Here is a 13,118-nt window from a genome sequence, read left to right as displayed (position 1 = left end):
TTATATCAGTTTTATATATATTATATAAGGAGCATGAAGTTGAGGAGAGCCCTTGGCCATACTAAATCCGCCCCTGGATTCAAGAACCAACTGTAGAAGTTTTTAGTCATCTCCAGAGGTATCCTATCTCATGTGTATGAACAATGAAGCACTTCTAAGAAAACTATCCAGCAAAAAGGTTAGGTACTTAGGGGTAGTTAAAAGATAACTTTTCATGGAAAGAACGAAAATCTTGGTTAATTTTGTTCGAGTGCTACATTTATAGGTTAGTGATCCATCTCGTATTCCTTAACATGGAACAAATTATCTCGAGGAAACAACTATTAGTTAGATGGGGACTAGATTTATAATCATTTTCTTTCTACCAATCTTATAACAAAACCCCACTGACCATTCGTATATGTTCAAGGGAGAGCTTTCAATCAAACAATTAATTGTGTTCTAAACAACAAGAGAATAAACTGACCTTCGACAAGGTAGAAGCAACAAATTACCAATAGTCTCTGCATGAACAAACCCCTTCCTTGAAGTGGTGAAAACGGTTGGCGTCGCGTAGTATGATCGTTCTCTGTTCAACAGATGATACAAACTTGCAAAATGTATGGCAGTCACCACAAACTCTAAGATTCTTTGTAATCCTTATAGGATAGTTTTGAGGTATGGCTAATAAACCAAATGTGATTGCCAACTTTTCACTGTGTGCATAAAGAAGTCCTTGCTTTACTTCCTCATCAACATCATGCAGCACACATTTTGTGTCTGGGACGTAGCCAGCCAACTCAATCTTCTCGCCTAATCGTTTCAGCAACTTGTAGATCTCACTTGACCTGGGATGTGTTTTATCTCCAACACTGAATTGATAGAGTTTTTCATCCACCTCAATCCATGTCCATCCAGGAATCTTCTTTAGTCCACCCTTGGTCATCAGATCTCTTGTTTTTGCCATATTCTCCCACTTACCAGCATTTGCATATATGTTTGAAAGCAATACATAATGCCCTGGGTTCTGTGGCTCCAGCTCGAGAAGAGATCTAGCTACTCTTTCGGCCAAATCTAAATGCTGGTGAATCCGACATGCCCCCAGCAATGCTCCCCATAGTCCCTCATCTTTCTCCACTGCCATGCTTTCTATCAATCCCAAGGCCTCATCCAACCTCCCTGCTCGACCCAAGAGATCAACCATGCACGTATAGTGTTTAACATCCGGTCTTACACCATAATCGTTCCACATTGAGAAAAAAAATCTCTGGCCCTCTTCAATAAGACCGGCATGACTACAAGCATACAACAACGAGACAAAGGTGATCCTATTTGGCAATATTCCGCTGCTTAACATCATGGGGAGTAACTCGAGCGCTTTCTCACCTTGTCCATGATATCCATAGGCTGCAATCATGGCACTCCATGTAATCACATTCCTCACTTGCATCTGATCAAAAATCTCCCTTGCGGAATCAACACTCCCACATTTCGCATACATATCGATCATTGCTGTTCCTAAAATTACATCCAAAGAAAATCTGGTTCCATTAATATAGTTATGGATTGCCCTGGCCTTGTTCATGGCCCCCAACTTTGCACAAGCATAAACAACAGTTACCAACGCCACCTTATCAGGTACAATACCTTCATCCCTCATCCTATCAAACAAAGCCAATGACTCAACAGCACTTTTGCATTCAGCCAAGGCACCAATCATCACTGTCCATGTCACAAGGTCTCTCTTCTGCATTTTATCAAACACTTGGCGGGCATCCTCTATCACTTTACATCTAGCATACATATCAACAAGGGACGCACAAACAAAGTGATCATAATCCAACCCACATTTCAAAGTGACACAGTGAATAAGCCTACCAAATTGCAGGCCCTTCGAATTCCTGCAAGCCCTTATAACAATCGGCGCGGTATAGTTATCTAACGGCATCCCATAACGAAGCAGCTCCCTAAACATCCAAAAACAAGAAGAAAAATCCCCAACTTTAGCATACCCACCAACTATTACACTCCAGCTATAAGGATCTCTCTCAGTCATTTCATCGAACAGTACATGAGCATCCTCCAAGGCTCCATGTTGGGCATACATAAAAAGAAGTTTATTGGCAACGGCGAGGTTTCTGAATGCGCCGTTGGAAGCAATCTGGGCATGAACTTGCCTAACCTGGAAGAGATTTCTGCAACTCAAAAATAAAGTTATAAAGCGTTTGGGGTCAAAATGGAGAACGTAAGAAGATTCAGATTCTTGAGTAGACGAGTTTGGTTCATTGGAATTGCAATTCGCGTCAGATTCCGAGGAAAGAAAAGTTTCTCTCGCTGTTGTTGTTGCAGAAGCCGAGGAAAATCGAAGCTTTCCATGGTTGATGAAAATGTTGGAGCATTTGGATTTGAGCATGTGAATTATGGCGTTAATTGCAAAATTTGTAGCGGCTAACTAATTTCAAAAACACATCGCTGTCTCGGGCACAAAATATACCATTTTTTCTTTTCTTTTAGGTTTTTTTTTAAATAATTCTTTTATCTTAGTTCAACCTCATATCTCATATAGGGGCACATTACATGGGTGAAGATTGAATTTGAAAATATACATTACTATAATGCTTCTATAAATTTTGGTGGAAAATTTTTCTATTGAACAAGTAGTCTGTTCTAATAAAGAGGAGTTGACTTGAAAAAGAATTGGACAAAAAAAATTACCAACAAGAATTTGGTTTGAGGCCTGAGGGGGAAATTTGTTAAAAATGCAATCAAATCTCACATAAACAACAATGAAAAGAGCATGAATACTAGTAAAAACAATATCTTCATTAGTACAAAACAATTTATAATGAGGATTAAACCTAAAATAAATTATACCATACTATTGTGAAATATGTGAGCTAGGACAAAATCATTTAGAGGACGTTTGACGTACAAAATTGAGTTGAGTTAGTAATTATTATAAGGAAGTAATTGAAAAAATTGATACAAATAACGAGATGAAAAATGTAAGTTAGTGAACGAGGTAATATACCTCTTTAATAATTGGTGAACTAAACAAATAGGTTTTTTTATCCAACCCAACTTAGGGGCCAAACACCCACTTAAATTAGACAAAAACACAACTCAGATGACTAGTTAAATCCATAATTCCTTTCTTAACTCATCACTTCAATACACAACAAAAATAAGGATATAGGCACACAACAGTAGGCAAAAAAAAAAAAAGGCAACACTATTTTCTTTTTAATCAAGAATCTTCCCTTCACTAAACAACAATCTTGTATTTCTGAAAATAAAGATTTAAATGGTGGATATTTCTGCTTAATATACATTCATTCCAATGACAAAACCCAATTACCTTAGTAAATCTCAAGAAGAGATTTATTCATTCTTAACCCTCTCTTCCCCCTTCCCAACCAAACATTTTTGCTGTATATCTTTCTCCTCCCCACCTTTCTTTCTGCAACATTAAACTTTCTACTAGTAACAACAATAACAGTTTACAATACACAGATACAAATACTCAACTTCCCACCAGATTTTGATTCTTCTGTTAAACCACATTGCCAATCAGTTTCGCTCCAAAAGCGGTGCTCGCGGTATAAGTGATGGTTTCAATTCCTTGCCATTACTCAATAATTCACATGAATTGTTTTCCCGGAATTCCTCGACAAGGGCTTCCATTGGCATGGCACGCAGCGATTCAATCGTACTCTTGCTCGGGACGTCAGGTTCACATCTGGTTGGGGTGCTGCCAGTTGGCTCATAGTCCTAAAAATATTCAAGAGGGTAATTGTATTAGAGTTAAGAGCACAGATTCAAAGGAGAACTTCGCTACTCCCTCAATCAAAATCTAGTTATAATAAGCAAGAAAAATACGCATTCTTTCATGACAACAATGTCTACAGCTCATCTACAGTGGAAGGTTAGAGGAAAGATCATAAAGACTTGTATGGATTCACTTTTCAAGTGCTTAAAAATACTTTTAGTTAGAAATACTTTTTGAAATACTTAAGAAGTCAATCCAAACATGTCCTAAATTTTTGTCGATGAGAACAGAAAAAGAGAGACTGGCTGCAGCATGTTCATTCAACTTCTCACTGAATCAACCATATACATTTCAATGTGTAGTAACTTACGGTATATTGCTGCCGAAATGTTTCTTTCGCCTTGTCTTCAATGGCAGAAACTTGGCAAGAGTGATCGTTCCGGAAAGCTTCTATTGTTTCTGTATGAGTTTTGACAGCGTCTAATATACCAGAGATAGAACCACGTTCTTGTTTAGAAATGTCTGCAATAACATCAACAAACATGACATTATTTATTATTACAAGAAATATAGCATTGAACTTAAAGAATCAGTCAAATTAAATCAATTATAGGATTTATACAGTTGGATTATTATCAGTAGGGAAGACGATAATATCAAATTTAGGCTTCAATATTGTAATACATCAACTCAAATGAGTATCACAATTTCATATAAAATGACTTCGGTAGATAATTGACTCACTATCAACGTGTCGAAGAGTATCTTCGATATTAGTCATCATATCCTGTTCAGCTGCAGAACGCTCAGAAGTAAACTCGGTATCGTGCTGCTCATTACTATCACAAGCACCTCTGTTCGAAATGAAATGAAGCATTATCTCACAGATAGAAGTCAAAATCTTTAAAAGCATGAGAACTATAGTTGTTGTCTAACCTCACAGCTGACACCACATCTGAAACATGCTTACTACCCATCTCATTCAAAGACTCTTGTGTTCTGTTCCACTGCTTGAGAGCTGATTCAGTAGTACACACACTACAGGAGAATAAAGTGGAGAACATCAAATTAGAACAGGCCAAGAATAATCCAAAGTCATATCAAAGACTAAAAACTTGCCATTGCTGCAGAAGCGCCTCCATTCGACAATGTTTAGCAGCAGAGAAGTCAGCACTATCTCTCGTCTCACTTTCAGTTTGCGTTGCAAACACCTGCCATTTGCGCTTTGCATCTGTAGCCATACCATCCATGGAGGTAATATATCCATCCAAAAACGTCTTGTTTGCACTGGCAGTCTCTTGAAGACCAATGAGCCTTGCGTCTACCTGTTGCATAAACCATTGGGTCAAAATCTATATCCCAACTGGAAAATATTACAATATAAGTAGGCCTCCTGCATATAACTAACTTACCAGTTCCTTTTGGCGACGGATGTGACAAGATACCAAATTGGTCATATCTGCTATGAGTTTCTCCGTATCAGATCTTGATTGCTCCTGTAAGGAAAAACAAAACATTAGATAAATTTCAACCAAGACCTGTTGAGGTCATCAAATGTATGCCTCACCTCATAGACTTTTTGAAATTCTGCAATGCTTTTCATCTGGATCTCTTCTGCCTCTGCTGCATGATTTCCCAATCTCTTTGATTCATCAGCCAGCTTAGAGAGGAATTCTTCAATATATTCCGAAATACCCTTGGTTTGATCAATAGTAACATGAAATCTCTGTTGGATTTGAAATTCACAAAAAAAAAAAAAAAAAAAAAAAAAAAAAAATTATATTAAATAAACTGTGACACTAAATAAATATGATTAAAACTATGTAAAAAATTCCACAACAGCTAATAAAATAATAAATAGTCAGCCAGCAATTAAGAGAAGGAAGAACCTGTCGCAATTCCCTTGCAAACAGAGCCATTTCTTTTGATTGAGTTGAAAGAGTACTTTGAAGATTGTCGAGTATCGTAGATGCTTCACGAGCCTCTGTTGTCAGAAACTGAATTGCAAGAGATATTAACTTCAGTGCAAGTTACTTCACTGTAACTTTTGATATAAAAAGAATAACTATAAACTACATTACAATATACCGATCACGTAAGAGACTAACTGAATAAAAATGAATAAATAATAGTTTTCTTTATACGTACTTCTTCAATGGAGTTTGCACTAGAAGATGCCAAAGAGGAAATGTCTTCCAAAGTGGCATTTGAGCTGGCTTTGTGCAAACGAACAACATTTTGCAATGCTTCAATATGAGAGATATATAATGTTCTCGATGATGATAATTTTTTCTTCATGTCCATGATTGCCTAAAGACAACAAAACACAATAAGAAATGTCAAGATAACAAGTTCAACACAAAAAGAAAAACGTCGATTACCATTTGTAAAACATATTTTACAGGGCAGACACTTCCTTGTAATACCTTTTCATGTTTGTCTAAAAAGGAATGGCATATCTTTTCAACACATTGAAGATGTTCATTCTGTCTAGACAAGGACGTTGAGATAATATTGCAAACAGAGCCAATTTGTTGCGTAAGCTCTATCTGATAATTATCAACCACTGCTCGATTCTCCGTATTCAGTTTATCTTCTCTACCTATATTTTATAATATTGGTAAAATAAATTAGCCAATTTCAGATAAGTAGTAAAGATATCACAATTTGTAGACGGTATCTCAAACTTACCGATTTTCATAAATAATGAAGCATTATCCTGAAGAGCTTTCTCCAGATCCGACCGTAGAACGCATGCTTGATGAGCCAGAGCGTTCTCTGTTTAGAATGTTCAAATTGAAGCTTCATGCTGGAATAAGAATCAAAATGGACGAAGAAGAAATTAATACGCACCTGCTTTTCTTTGTTCAGAAATAACGAAATCCTTTTCCTTCAGGAAATAATGACATTTCTTCAACTCTTCCTCGGTGCTTGATAGCAACTTTTGAGTTTGACAGAGAGTTTTCTGTATTGTTCAAGTGACTAATTTAGATCCTTGAAGAGCTAACATCAAATTTCACAGCTAATAGGTAAAGCTCACCTCTGTAGAATCAAGTTTCTTGCTCAAATCAGAGCACTGTACTGCTTGAATATTATATTTATCCTGTAATTCCTCCAGTTGCTGTTCGAAACATTGGCCATTAGAAACAAAGGCAAAAACGATAATGAGAATATTAATCTCAGGTAAAATGGGTCACCTTCTGATAAGTCTCAATTGTTATTCCCATTTGCTCAATTTGATCTGCCATTGCCTAGGAGAAAGAAAATATAATGGTTAAGAAGACTTCTGAAGATTCTCATGATAAACGAAAAATATAAGATCCCAAAAATGCTGAAGAAGAGCGTTCAGAAACACCAAAAGATGATTAAAAATGTTAAAAGAAGTAAAGACATGACCAACCTTTCTTTCACACTCCTCTTGTTGGTATCGTTCCTTTGGGATATAGACACCATTCTTTTCACGAGCGGCATAAACCTCTGGGGTGAAGATTGACAGTGTTTCACTCACTCCGTTACCAGTTATTGGGTAATATAAAATCCAACTCCTTGATAATAATTAAAATACATTAAGAAACAAATCCAAACCATCTCACCTGCCTTCAAACGGTCAATTTCACCATAGAGATCCTTGATCAGGGTAGATTTCATCATTTTTTGATTGACCTAATACAATGACAGGAAAAAGAAGCATAAGTTTAAAAATTGCACAAAACGAATCAACCTAAACTCTTCAAATCCAAGTAATGCCCAATGTTCAAAGCTAACAATTTTCAACAAAATTCAGAACAAGAATTTTCCTGGATAAGCATTTAACGATCCTTCACAGTTCGCACACTTAACTTGTGATGAAAACAAAGACAAAATCAAAAGACCACAAAGTACTCCATGAATGATTTAGTGAAATGAAGAACGAACCTCTGGCTTATTCTTAATATTTTTGGCCCTGTGTGCATAATCTAGCGTACTCAGGGTTTCCTCAAGACAGTGAACAGCAGGAGAAACTGTGGCAATGATGCATGTTTTGGTCCTTCCCCCAAGCGAATCACGGAGTAACCGTGTAAGCTTGCTATCCCTGAAATTCATTCAAGTAGGCAATTATTATAATGTGGAATTAGACTAGAAATCATAAGAATATAACAAAACACCAATATTAAGCAGCTAACCTATACGGGATGTGCCCAAGATGTTCCACTAGGGCGTTGATCACTCGCCCCAGTGTCAACAAACTTTTATTGATCTCCCCAGCTTCTCGTGCACGACCCTGTATTATCATAACTAAGAATAAGGAGCACAGTGGATGCCATTTTAAGTTCTACAACAAAGAAAATGATTGAAACTTCCGCTACCTCTCGGGCACCAGAACGAGATATGTTTTCTGATCCAGCCAGATCAACCAAATTTAGCTTCCCACATTTGATCAGTTCTTCACCTTCTGGTGTTGCTTCCTTGATGTGTATTGTTATGGAAAAGAGAGAATGTGACCGACTGAAACACAGAAGAACATTATCATTTTAAAACTGTTAACATATCTATGGAAACCGACAAAAACAAAGGCGATGTCAAGACAATAGAAAACTTAAAAGCCCATATGCATCCAATGATAATACCTTGATTGTTTATTTAACAATGTCTCTGCAGTGCGACGTTTCGCTGATCCTCTTTCGAGTAAGCTAAAAATCTCACTGGCACTAGTAACAATTTCCTCCTCGAGACCTCTCACAAGAACACCTCCTTTGCCGTCCTCCATTAAGGGCAATTGCTTTTTCTGCTTATCTTCCAAAGCAACTTTCGTAATCTCCTCTGGAGCAAGTAAATCCGTAATCTCCTCATTGTAAAGCTCCAAGAAAGTCACCTTCACGCTGTACTCAGCATTCTGACCCTCTAGAGTGTCAAAAATCTGCTGAACGGTTCTGGGTATAACTCCTGCTTCTGGAGGCAACTCTCCATTTGGACCACTCTGGTAGATTACGAAGTCAAATTAACAAATCAAATCAACAAAAAATGAGCATAAAAAACCACTAATATCAGATGACTGAACAAAATACCTTTGATCGTTTGCATTCCCCTTCCATTGTGTACGTTTTCCCTGTACCAGTTTGTCCATAAGCAAAAATTGTACAATTAAAACCTTCCAAAACTTCATTAACTATGGGAACTACTGCTTGGTCGTAAAGGTCTTTCTGCTTTGCTGAAGGCCCGAAAACCTGAAGCAACCAATAAACAAGAACCATTAATTGATTTAAGATTCGTACCACCTAAGTGCTAAATCAAATAAATGAATAAACAGCACTGAACACAAGATTTGAAAAAAGATTTGAAAAACGATACATTCAACTACAAAATTTTCTCTCTTGGTGGATTGAAGGTTAAAAACAATCAAAGCAAAATATCAACAGTTTCGAAATGAGTACCTTATCGAAAGTGAAAACTCTGTCAAAATGTTTTCCAGCAATATTCTGAGACACAGTCACCTCCCTAGAATAATCGTTACAAGTAACAACTTGCGGTGCATTACTTCGCAACTCTTCCTCACTAAAAGGCCTGCAACAAACAAGAAATGGGGAGCCAACAAGATCAATATGATATTCTCAAAAGCTATTCAACTAAATCATCAGAGAAGACAAGAAACATCGGGAAAAAAAAAGGAATCGAAGCCAGAATCATTTCTGATACCTGCAACGAAGAAGGACTTGAACATTGACACCCTTCTCCTTCTCGTGACGGCCGGACATCGTTCAATCGGAAGAGATAATCAAGCAAAAAGCGAACAAATCCAGAGGAGTTTCTTCACTTTAAAAACCAGATCTGTTCTGATTCCACCTCAGTTGTCTCTCCCTAATGGCGTCTTTTCGCTCTCTCTCTCTCTGTGACGCTCCGAAATAAGAACAGGCGGGATTGAGAAGATGAATTTGAATTTTGGAGAGCCGCTTGCTATGTGTCTACCGTCTAATAGATCGACGGATAAACGTTGCGGAATGTTGATCCGACGGTCCAGATCACGTTCGATCTACTCTGTATTATTCGAGTTTAATGCCTGTTTTGCCCCCGAACTTTTGTAGAAATGACGAATTCAGGACTGGGCCTTGAGGTTCGGAAGCCCATGTTCTGAAACATAGCCCAATAACTGAGATGATGGGCTTGGCTCAATTCAGCCGGCTTTAGTCCGTGAAGTTTGATGGGCTATTCGGCCTAGATTGAACCATTTCTAAAAATCGAACCAAATCAAATCGAAAATTCAATAAAACCAAAAAATGTGGTTCGTTCCAGTTTGAAGAAATTTTGAAACCGAATTAATTTAGTTCGGTTCAATTTTAATTTCGAAAATCGAATTTGAAACCAAACCGAACCGTTTTTAACTAATATATATATATTTTAAAAAATAGTAAATCATATTTAAAATCGAACCACTTTTAATTTAAATAATAAAATCGAATTTAAAATCGGACCAAACCGAATGTTTTTTAATTAAAAAAATATAACATAAATTTTTAAAAAATATCAAAACCAAATGCAATCCGGTTCGGTTTAAACCAATTAATCAGTTCGATTCGATTTCACATATTAAAAAATTCAGTTCGGTTCGATTTGACCACCAAACCGAACCGTTTTTACCCCTAATTCGGCCAGAATAATCTAATTAATATTTTGGTTAAATTACAACTCTACTCCGTGAACTTTGTATCTATTTTTACCTCTAATTTTTTTAAAAATATATTTTAAGGTTGTTTTCAAATATAATAAAATGAATCAATTTATTTACCAATATAGTAAAATGTTACTAATGTCTATCAATATTTATCACTATGTATCACTAATAAACAGTGATATTTTGTTATATTTAAAAGTAACTCCAGCAGTTTCATTCAAAATAATTACTCAATATTTTAATTGGTCATTCAATTTTTTTAATTTTGTATCCAATAAACTAATCAACTATCAATTTGGGCATATTTTATTTTTTTTAATATTTATTGACCAATTATATATAAATTTAAATTTTGTATGTCAAGCCTTTAATTTTGATTTTTGCATTTAATAAATTTGTGAATTAAAAAAATCAAAATTCAAATACTAAGATTTCGTTTAATAACCATTTTATTTTTAGTTATTGTTTTTTTAAAATCAAGCCTATGGACACTACTTCCACGTCAAAAAAAATTGTTATCTACTTTTCATAATGGTTTAAAACATAAGCCAAATTTTGAGAACTAAAAAAAATAGCTTTTAAAAAGTTATTTGTGTTTTTAGAATTTGACTAAGAATTCAACAATTATACTTTAGAAATATGCAAATTATTATAAAAAAAAAAAATGTGAATGAAATAGGCTTAATTTTCAAAAAAAAAAACACACAAACAAAACAAAAAGTCAAATGGTCAGGACCTAAATTTTAAATTTTAAAAGTTCATGGACTAAATAAATTAACTTTAAATGTAGGGACTTAGGATGTGTTTGTTTTAACTTTTCAAGTGTTTGTCTTTGGGAAAGGAAAAAAAGACATTTAAAAAAAAAAAAAAAGTTTGATTATTTGGCAATTATAGGTGCTAAAAAAATCCACTGACACAAAAAAAACCGATCAACCTATCTCAAACTCAATCCATATAATTTAGGTCATGTTATAAACTTGTTTGATATAGATTGTAGTTCATGTGTTCATCTAAAATTAATTTTGGTTGAAAGTAACTCACCTAAATACTAAAAGTATTTCATTTACTTATTTATGCATATATTTAGAATTCTTTTAGATTATTTGTTCTTGAACAATTTTAAAATATTTTATGTCTTTGGAATCTAATTTTTTATTATATAAATTAAAATTAGGTAACTAATAATAACTCTATGTTTGAAAGTAAATAAATAGATTTTTAAAAAATAATAATATTTTATAGTTGGGATTGAGTTGAGTTTGTTTTATAAAAATTGTCCCAAGTGAAAAAATTTACAATTCAAACAATTAAATTAGGTCTAAAAGGTACCACATCTCAATTCAACTCAACACGAAATACCTTTATGGTAACTACTCAAAATAACATTTGAAAAAACATTCTCATGAAATAAGTGTATTTTAGAGAAACGTCTTAAACAAACTAAAAAATAAAAATAAACAAATAAGTAACTTTACCCAATTAACGCACTCTTTAATTTATATTTAGATTTATCAAGTTAATTTTAACTTTTGATGTTTCTTTCTTTCTTATTGTTTTTTAAATGTGAATCATGTGAAATTCAAACATACGACATTACATTCGTATTTAAATGTTGTATGTTTAAAATAAATGTCAAAATGAGGTTAATTCAATGATAAGTGTCATGTGTTCTCTCATTCGAAGTAGAAGTTTTGTTTTCTTTAGTTTTTTTCTTTTTTTAATAATATGTGGGGTGAAGGGAATCAAACCTTCAATTTTAATATTGATAGTACAATTATTATGTCAATTGAGTTTGGCTCGTGGTGATATCCATCGAATCTTTAATTAATCTTCCATTTCTTATCATTGTTGTATTAAAAAAATACATGTTAAAATAAATAGAGATGTCTCGGCATTATATGTCCTTCCAAATAATCAAATGTAAAAGATATATATGTTATGGATAAATATGAGAATTGTTATGATTGGACGAGATTATTCTCGTGGGTAGTGATTTGTTGGGTTCAATAAATGCAAAAGTGGGGGCTAAATCTTTGATAATATTAGAGATAGTGGACTTATTTGATGGGAAATCTGGAAGCAAAAATAAGAAATTTAATAAAAATATAGTTGTATTTCATGTTTTTATATATGTATTTGGTAGTAGATACAAAAACTAAAATTCAATTTAAATAACTGTTTCAAATGTGATTGGTATTATATTTATAAATCATAAACTTATTGTGTAATTACCCACCAAATATTAGTTAACAATAAACCATTATTAATTTATTTATGAATTTGTTTTTATATTAATCCTTTTATAATTATTGTTTTGTAACATTATATAATTTAAAATACATTACATAATACATATTTTATTTTTCAAAAAATGAATTTAGTTTATAACATGGCATACTGAGTTTCTAAGTATTTTTATATTTATTTAATATAATTCCGTAATTTAAAATTCAAAATTTCAAAATCTGGATACAATGAAAATATAAAAAAAGTTGTTATCAGAATTTGCATTATTTGAATCATAGAATTCGAAAACAGTTTTTAGAAACAAAGTCTGAATTGTTTGTCAAATACGTATTTGTTGAATTCATGAATCTAAAAACATAAAACAGAATATGGATGATATATCAAACGGACCCTAAGTTATCTTAAACATTCAACATATTTAGACCCGTTATTCATTTATAGGCTTTTTTTTTTTGTTAAACAAATATGAGTTTATAC

General features: G+C 33.9%; 2 protein-coding genes across 2 annotated transcripts; both read right to left on the bottom strand.

Moving 5' to 3' along the window:
- Positions 1-253: 253 nt before the first annotated feature.
- LOC120089985 (pentatricopeptide repeat-containing protein At2g33760-like) lies at positions 254-2,545 on the bottom strand. Its single transcript, XM_039047440.1, has one exon. The coding sequence runs from the start codon at positions 2,390-2,392 to the stop codon at positions 491-493; it is 1,902 nt and encodes a 633-aa protein (XP_038903368.1). The 5' UTR covers positions 2,393-2,545; the 3' UTR covers positions 254-490.
- A 672-nt stretch (positions 2,546-3,217) lies between these two features.
- LOC120090122 (kinesin-like protein KIN-5C) lies at positions 3,218-9,661 on the bottom strand. Its single transcript, XM_039047635.1, has 23 exons — positions 9,422-9,661; positions 9,160-9,289; positions 8,794-8,952; positions 8,356-8,705; positions 8,095-8,233; positions 7,912-8,009; positions 7,664-7,820; positions 7,342-7,411; positions 7,149-7,225; positions 6,946-6,999; positions 6,789-6,869; positions 6,602-6,713; positions 6,440-6,526; positions 6,175-6,350; positions 5,897-6,058; positions 5,638-5,745; positions 5,316-5,474; positions 5,161-5,244; positions 4,868-5,073; positions 4,685-4,786; positions 4,493-4,602; positions 4,119-4,270; positions 3,218-3,750 (listed from the first exon to the last, which is right to left on the bottom strand). The coding sequence occupies exons 1-23, from the start codon at positions 9,478-9,480 to the stop codon at positions 3,550-3,552; spliced, it is 3,033 nt and encodes a 1,010-aa protein (XP_038903563.1). The 5' UTR covers positions 9,481-9,661; the 3' UTR covers positions 3,218-3,549.
- Positions 9,662-13,118: the final 3,457 nt, after the last annotated feature.

Source organism: Benincasa hispida, chromosome 11 (genome assembly GCF_009727055.1).
Source record: "Benincasa hispida cultivar B227 chromosome 11, ASM972705v1, whole genome shotgun sequence".
Lineage (NCBI taxonomy): Eukaryota > Viridiplantae > Streptophyta > Magnoliopsida > Cucurbitales > Cucurbitaceae > Benincasa > Benincasa hispida.
Note: the sequence above shows the minus strand (reverse complement) of the source record. Positions and strands in the feature narration are given on the sequence as shown.

Bases quoted from the DNA above. Each gene is read 5' to 3' on its own strand.
- LOC120089985 (XM_039047440.1), bottom strand. From the start codon at position 2,392: ATGCTCAAATCCAAATGCTCCAACATTTTCATCAACCATGGAAAGCTT.
- LOC120090122 (XM_039047635.1), bottom strand. From the start codon at position 9,480: ATGTCCGGCCGTCACGAGAAGGAGAAGGGTGTCAATGTTCAAGTCCTT. The intron at 5,074-5,160 runs GTAAGTTAGTTA...TTTATGCAACAG, and splicing joins TCCGTCGCCAAAAGGAACTG to GTAGACGCAAGGCTCATTGG. The intron at 4,271-4,492 runs GTGAGTCAATTA...ATGTTATTGCAG, and splicing joins TACTCTTCGACACGTTGATA to ACATTTCTAAACAAGAACGT.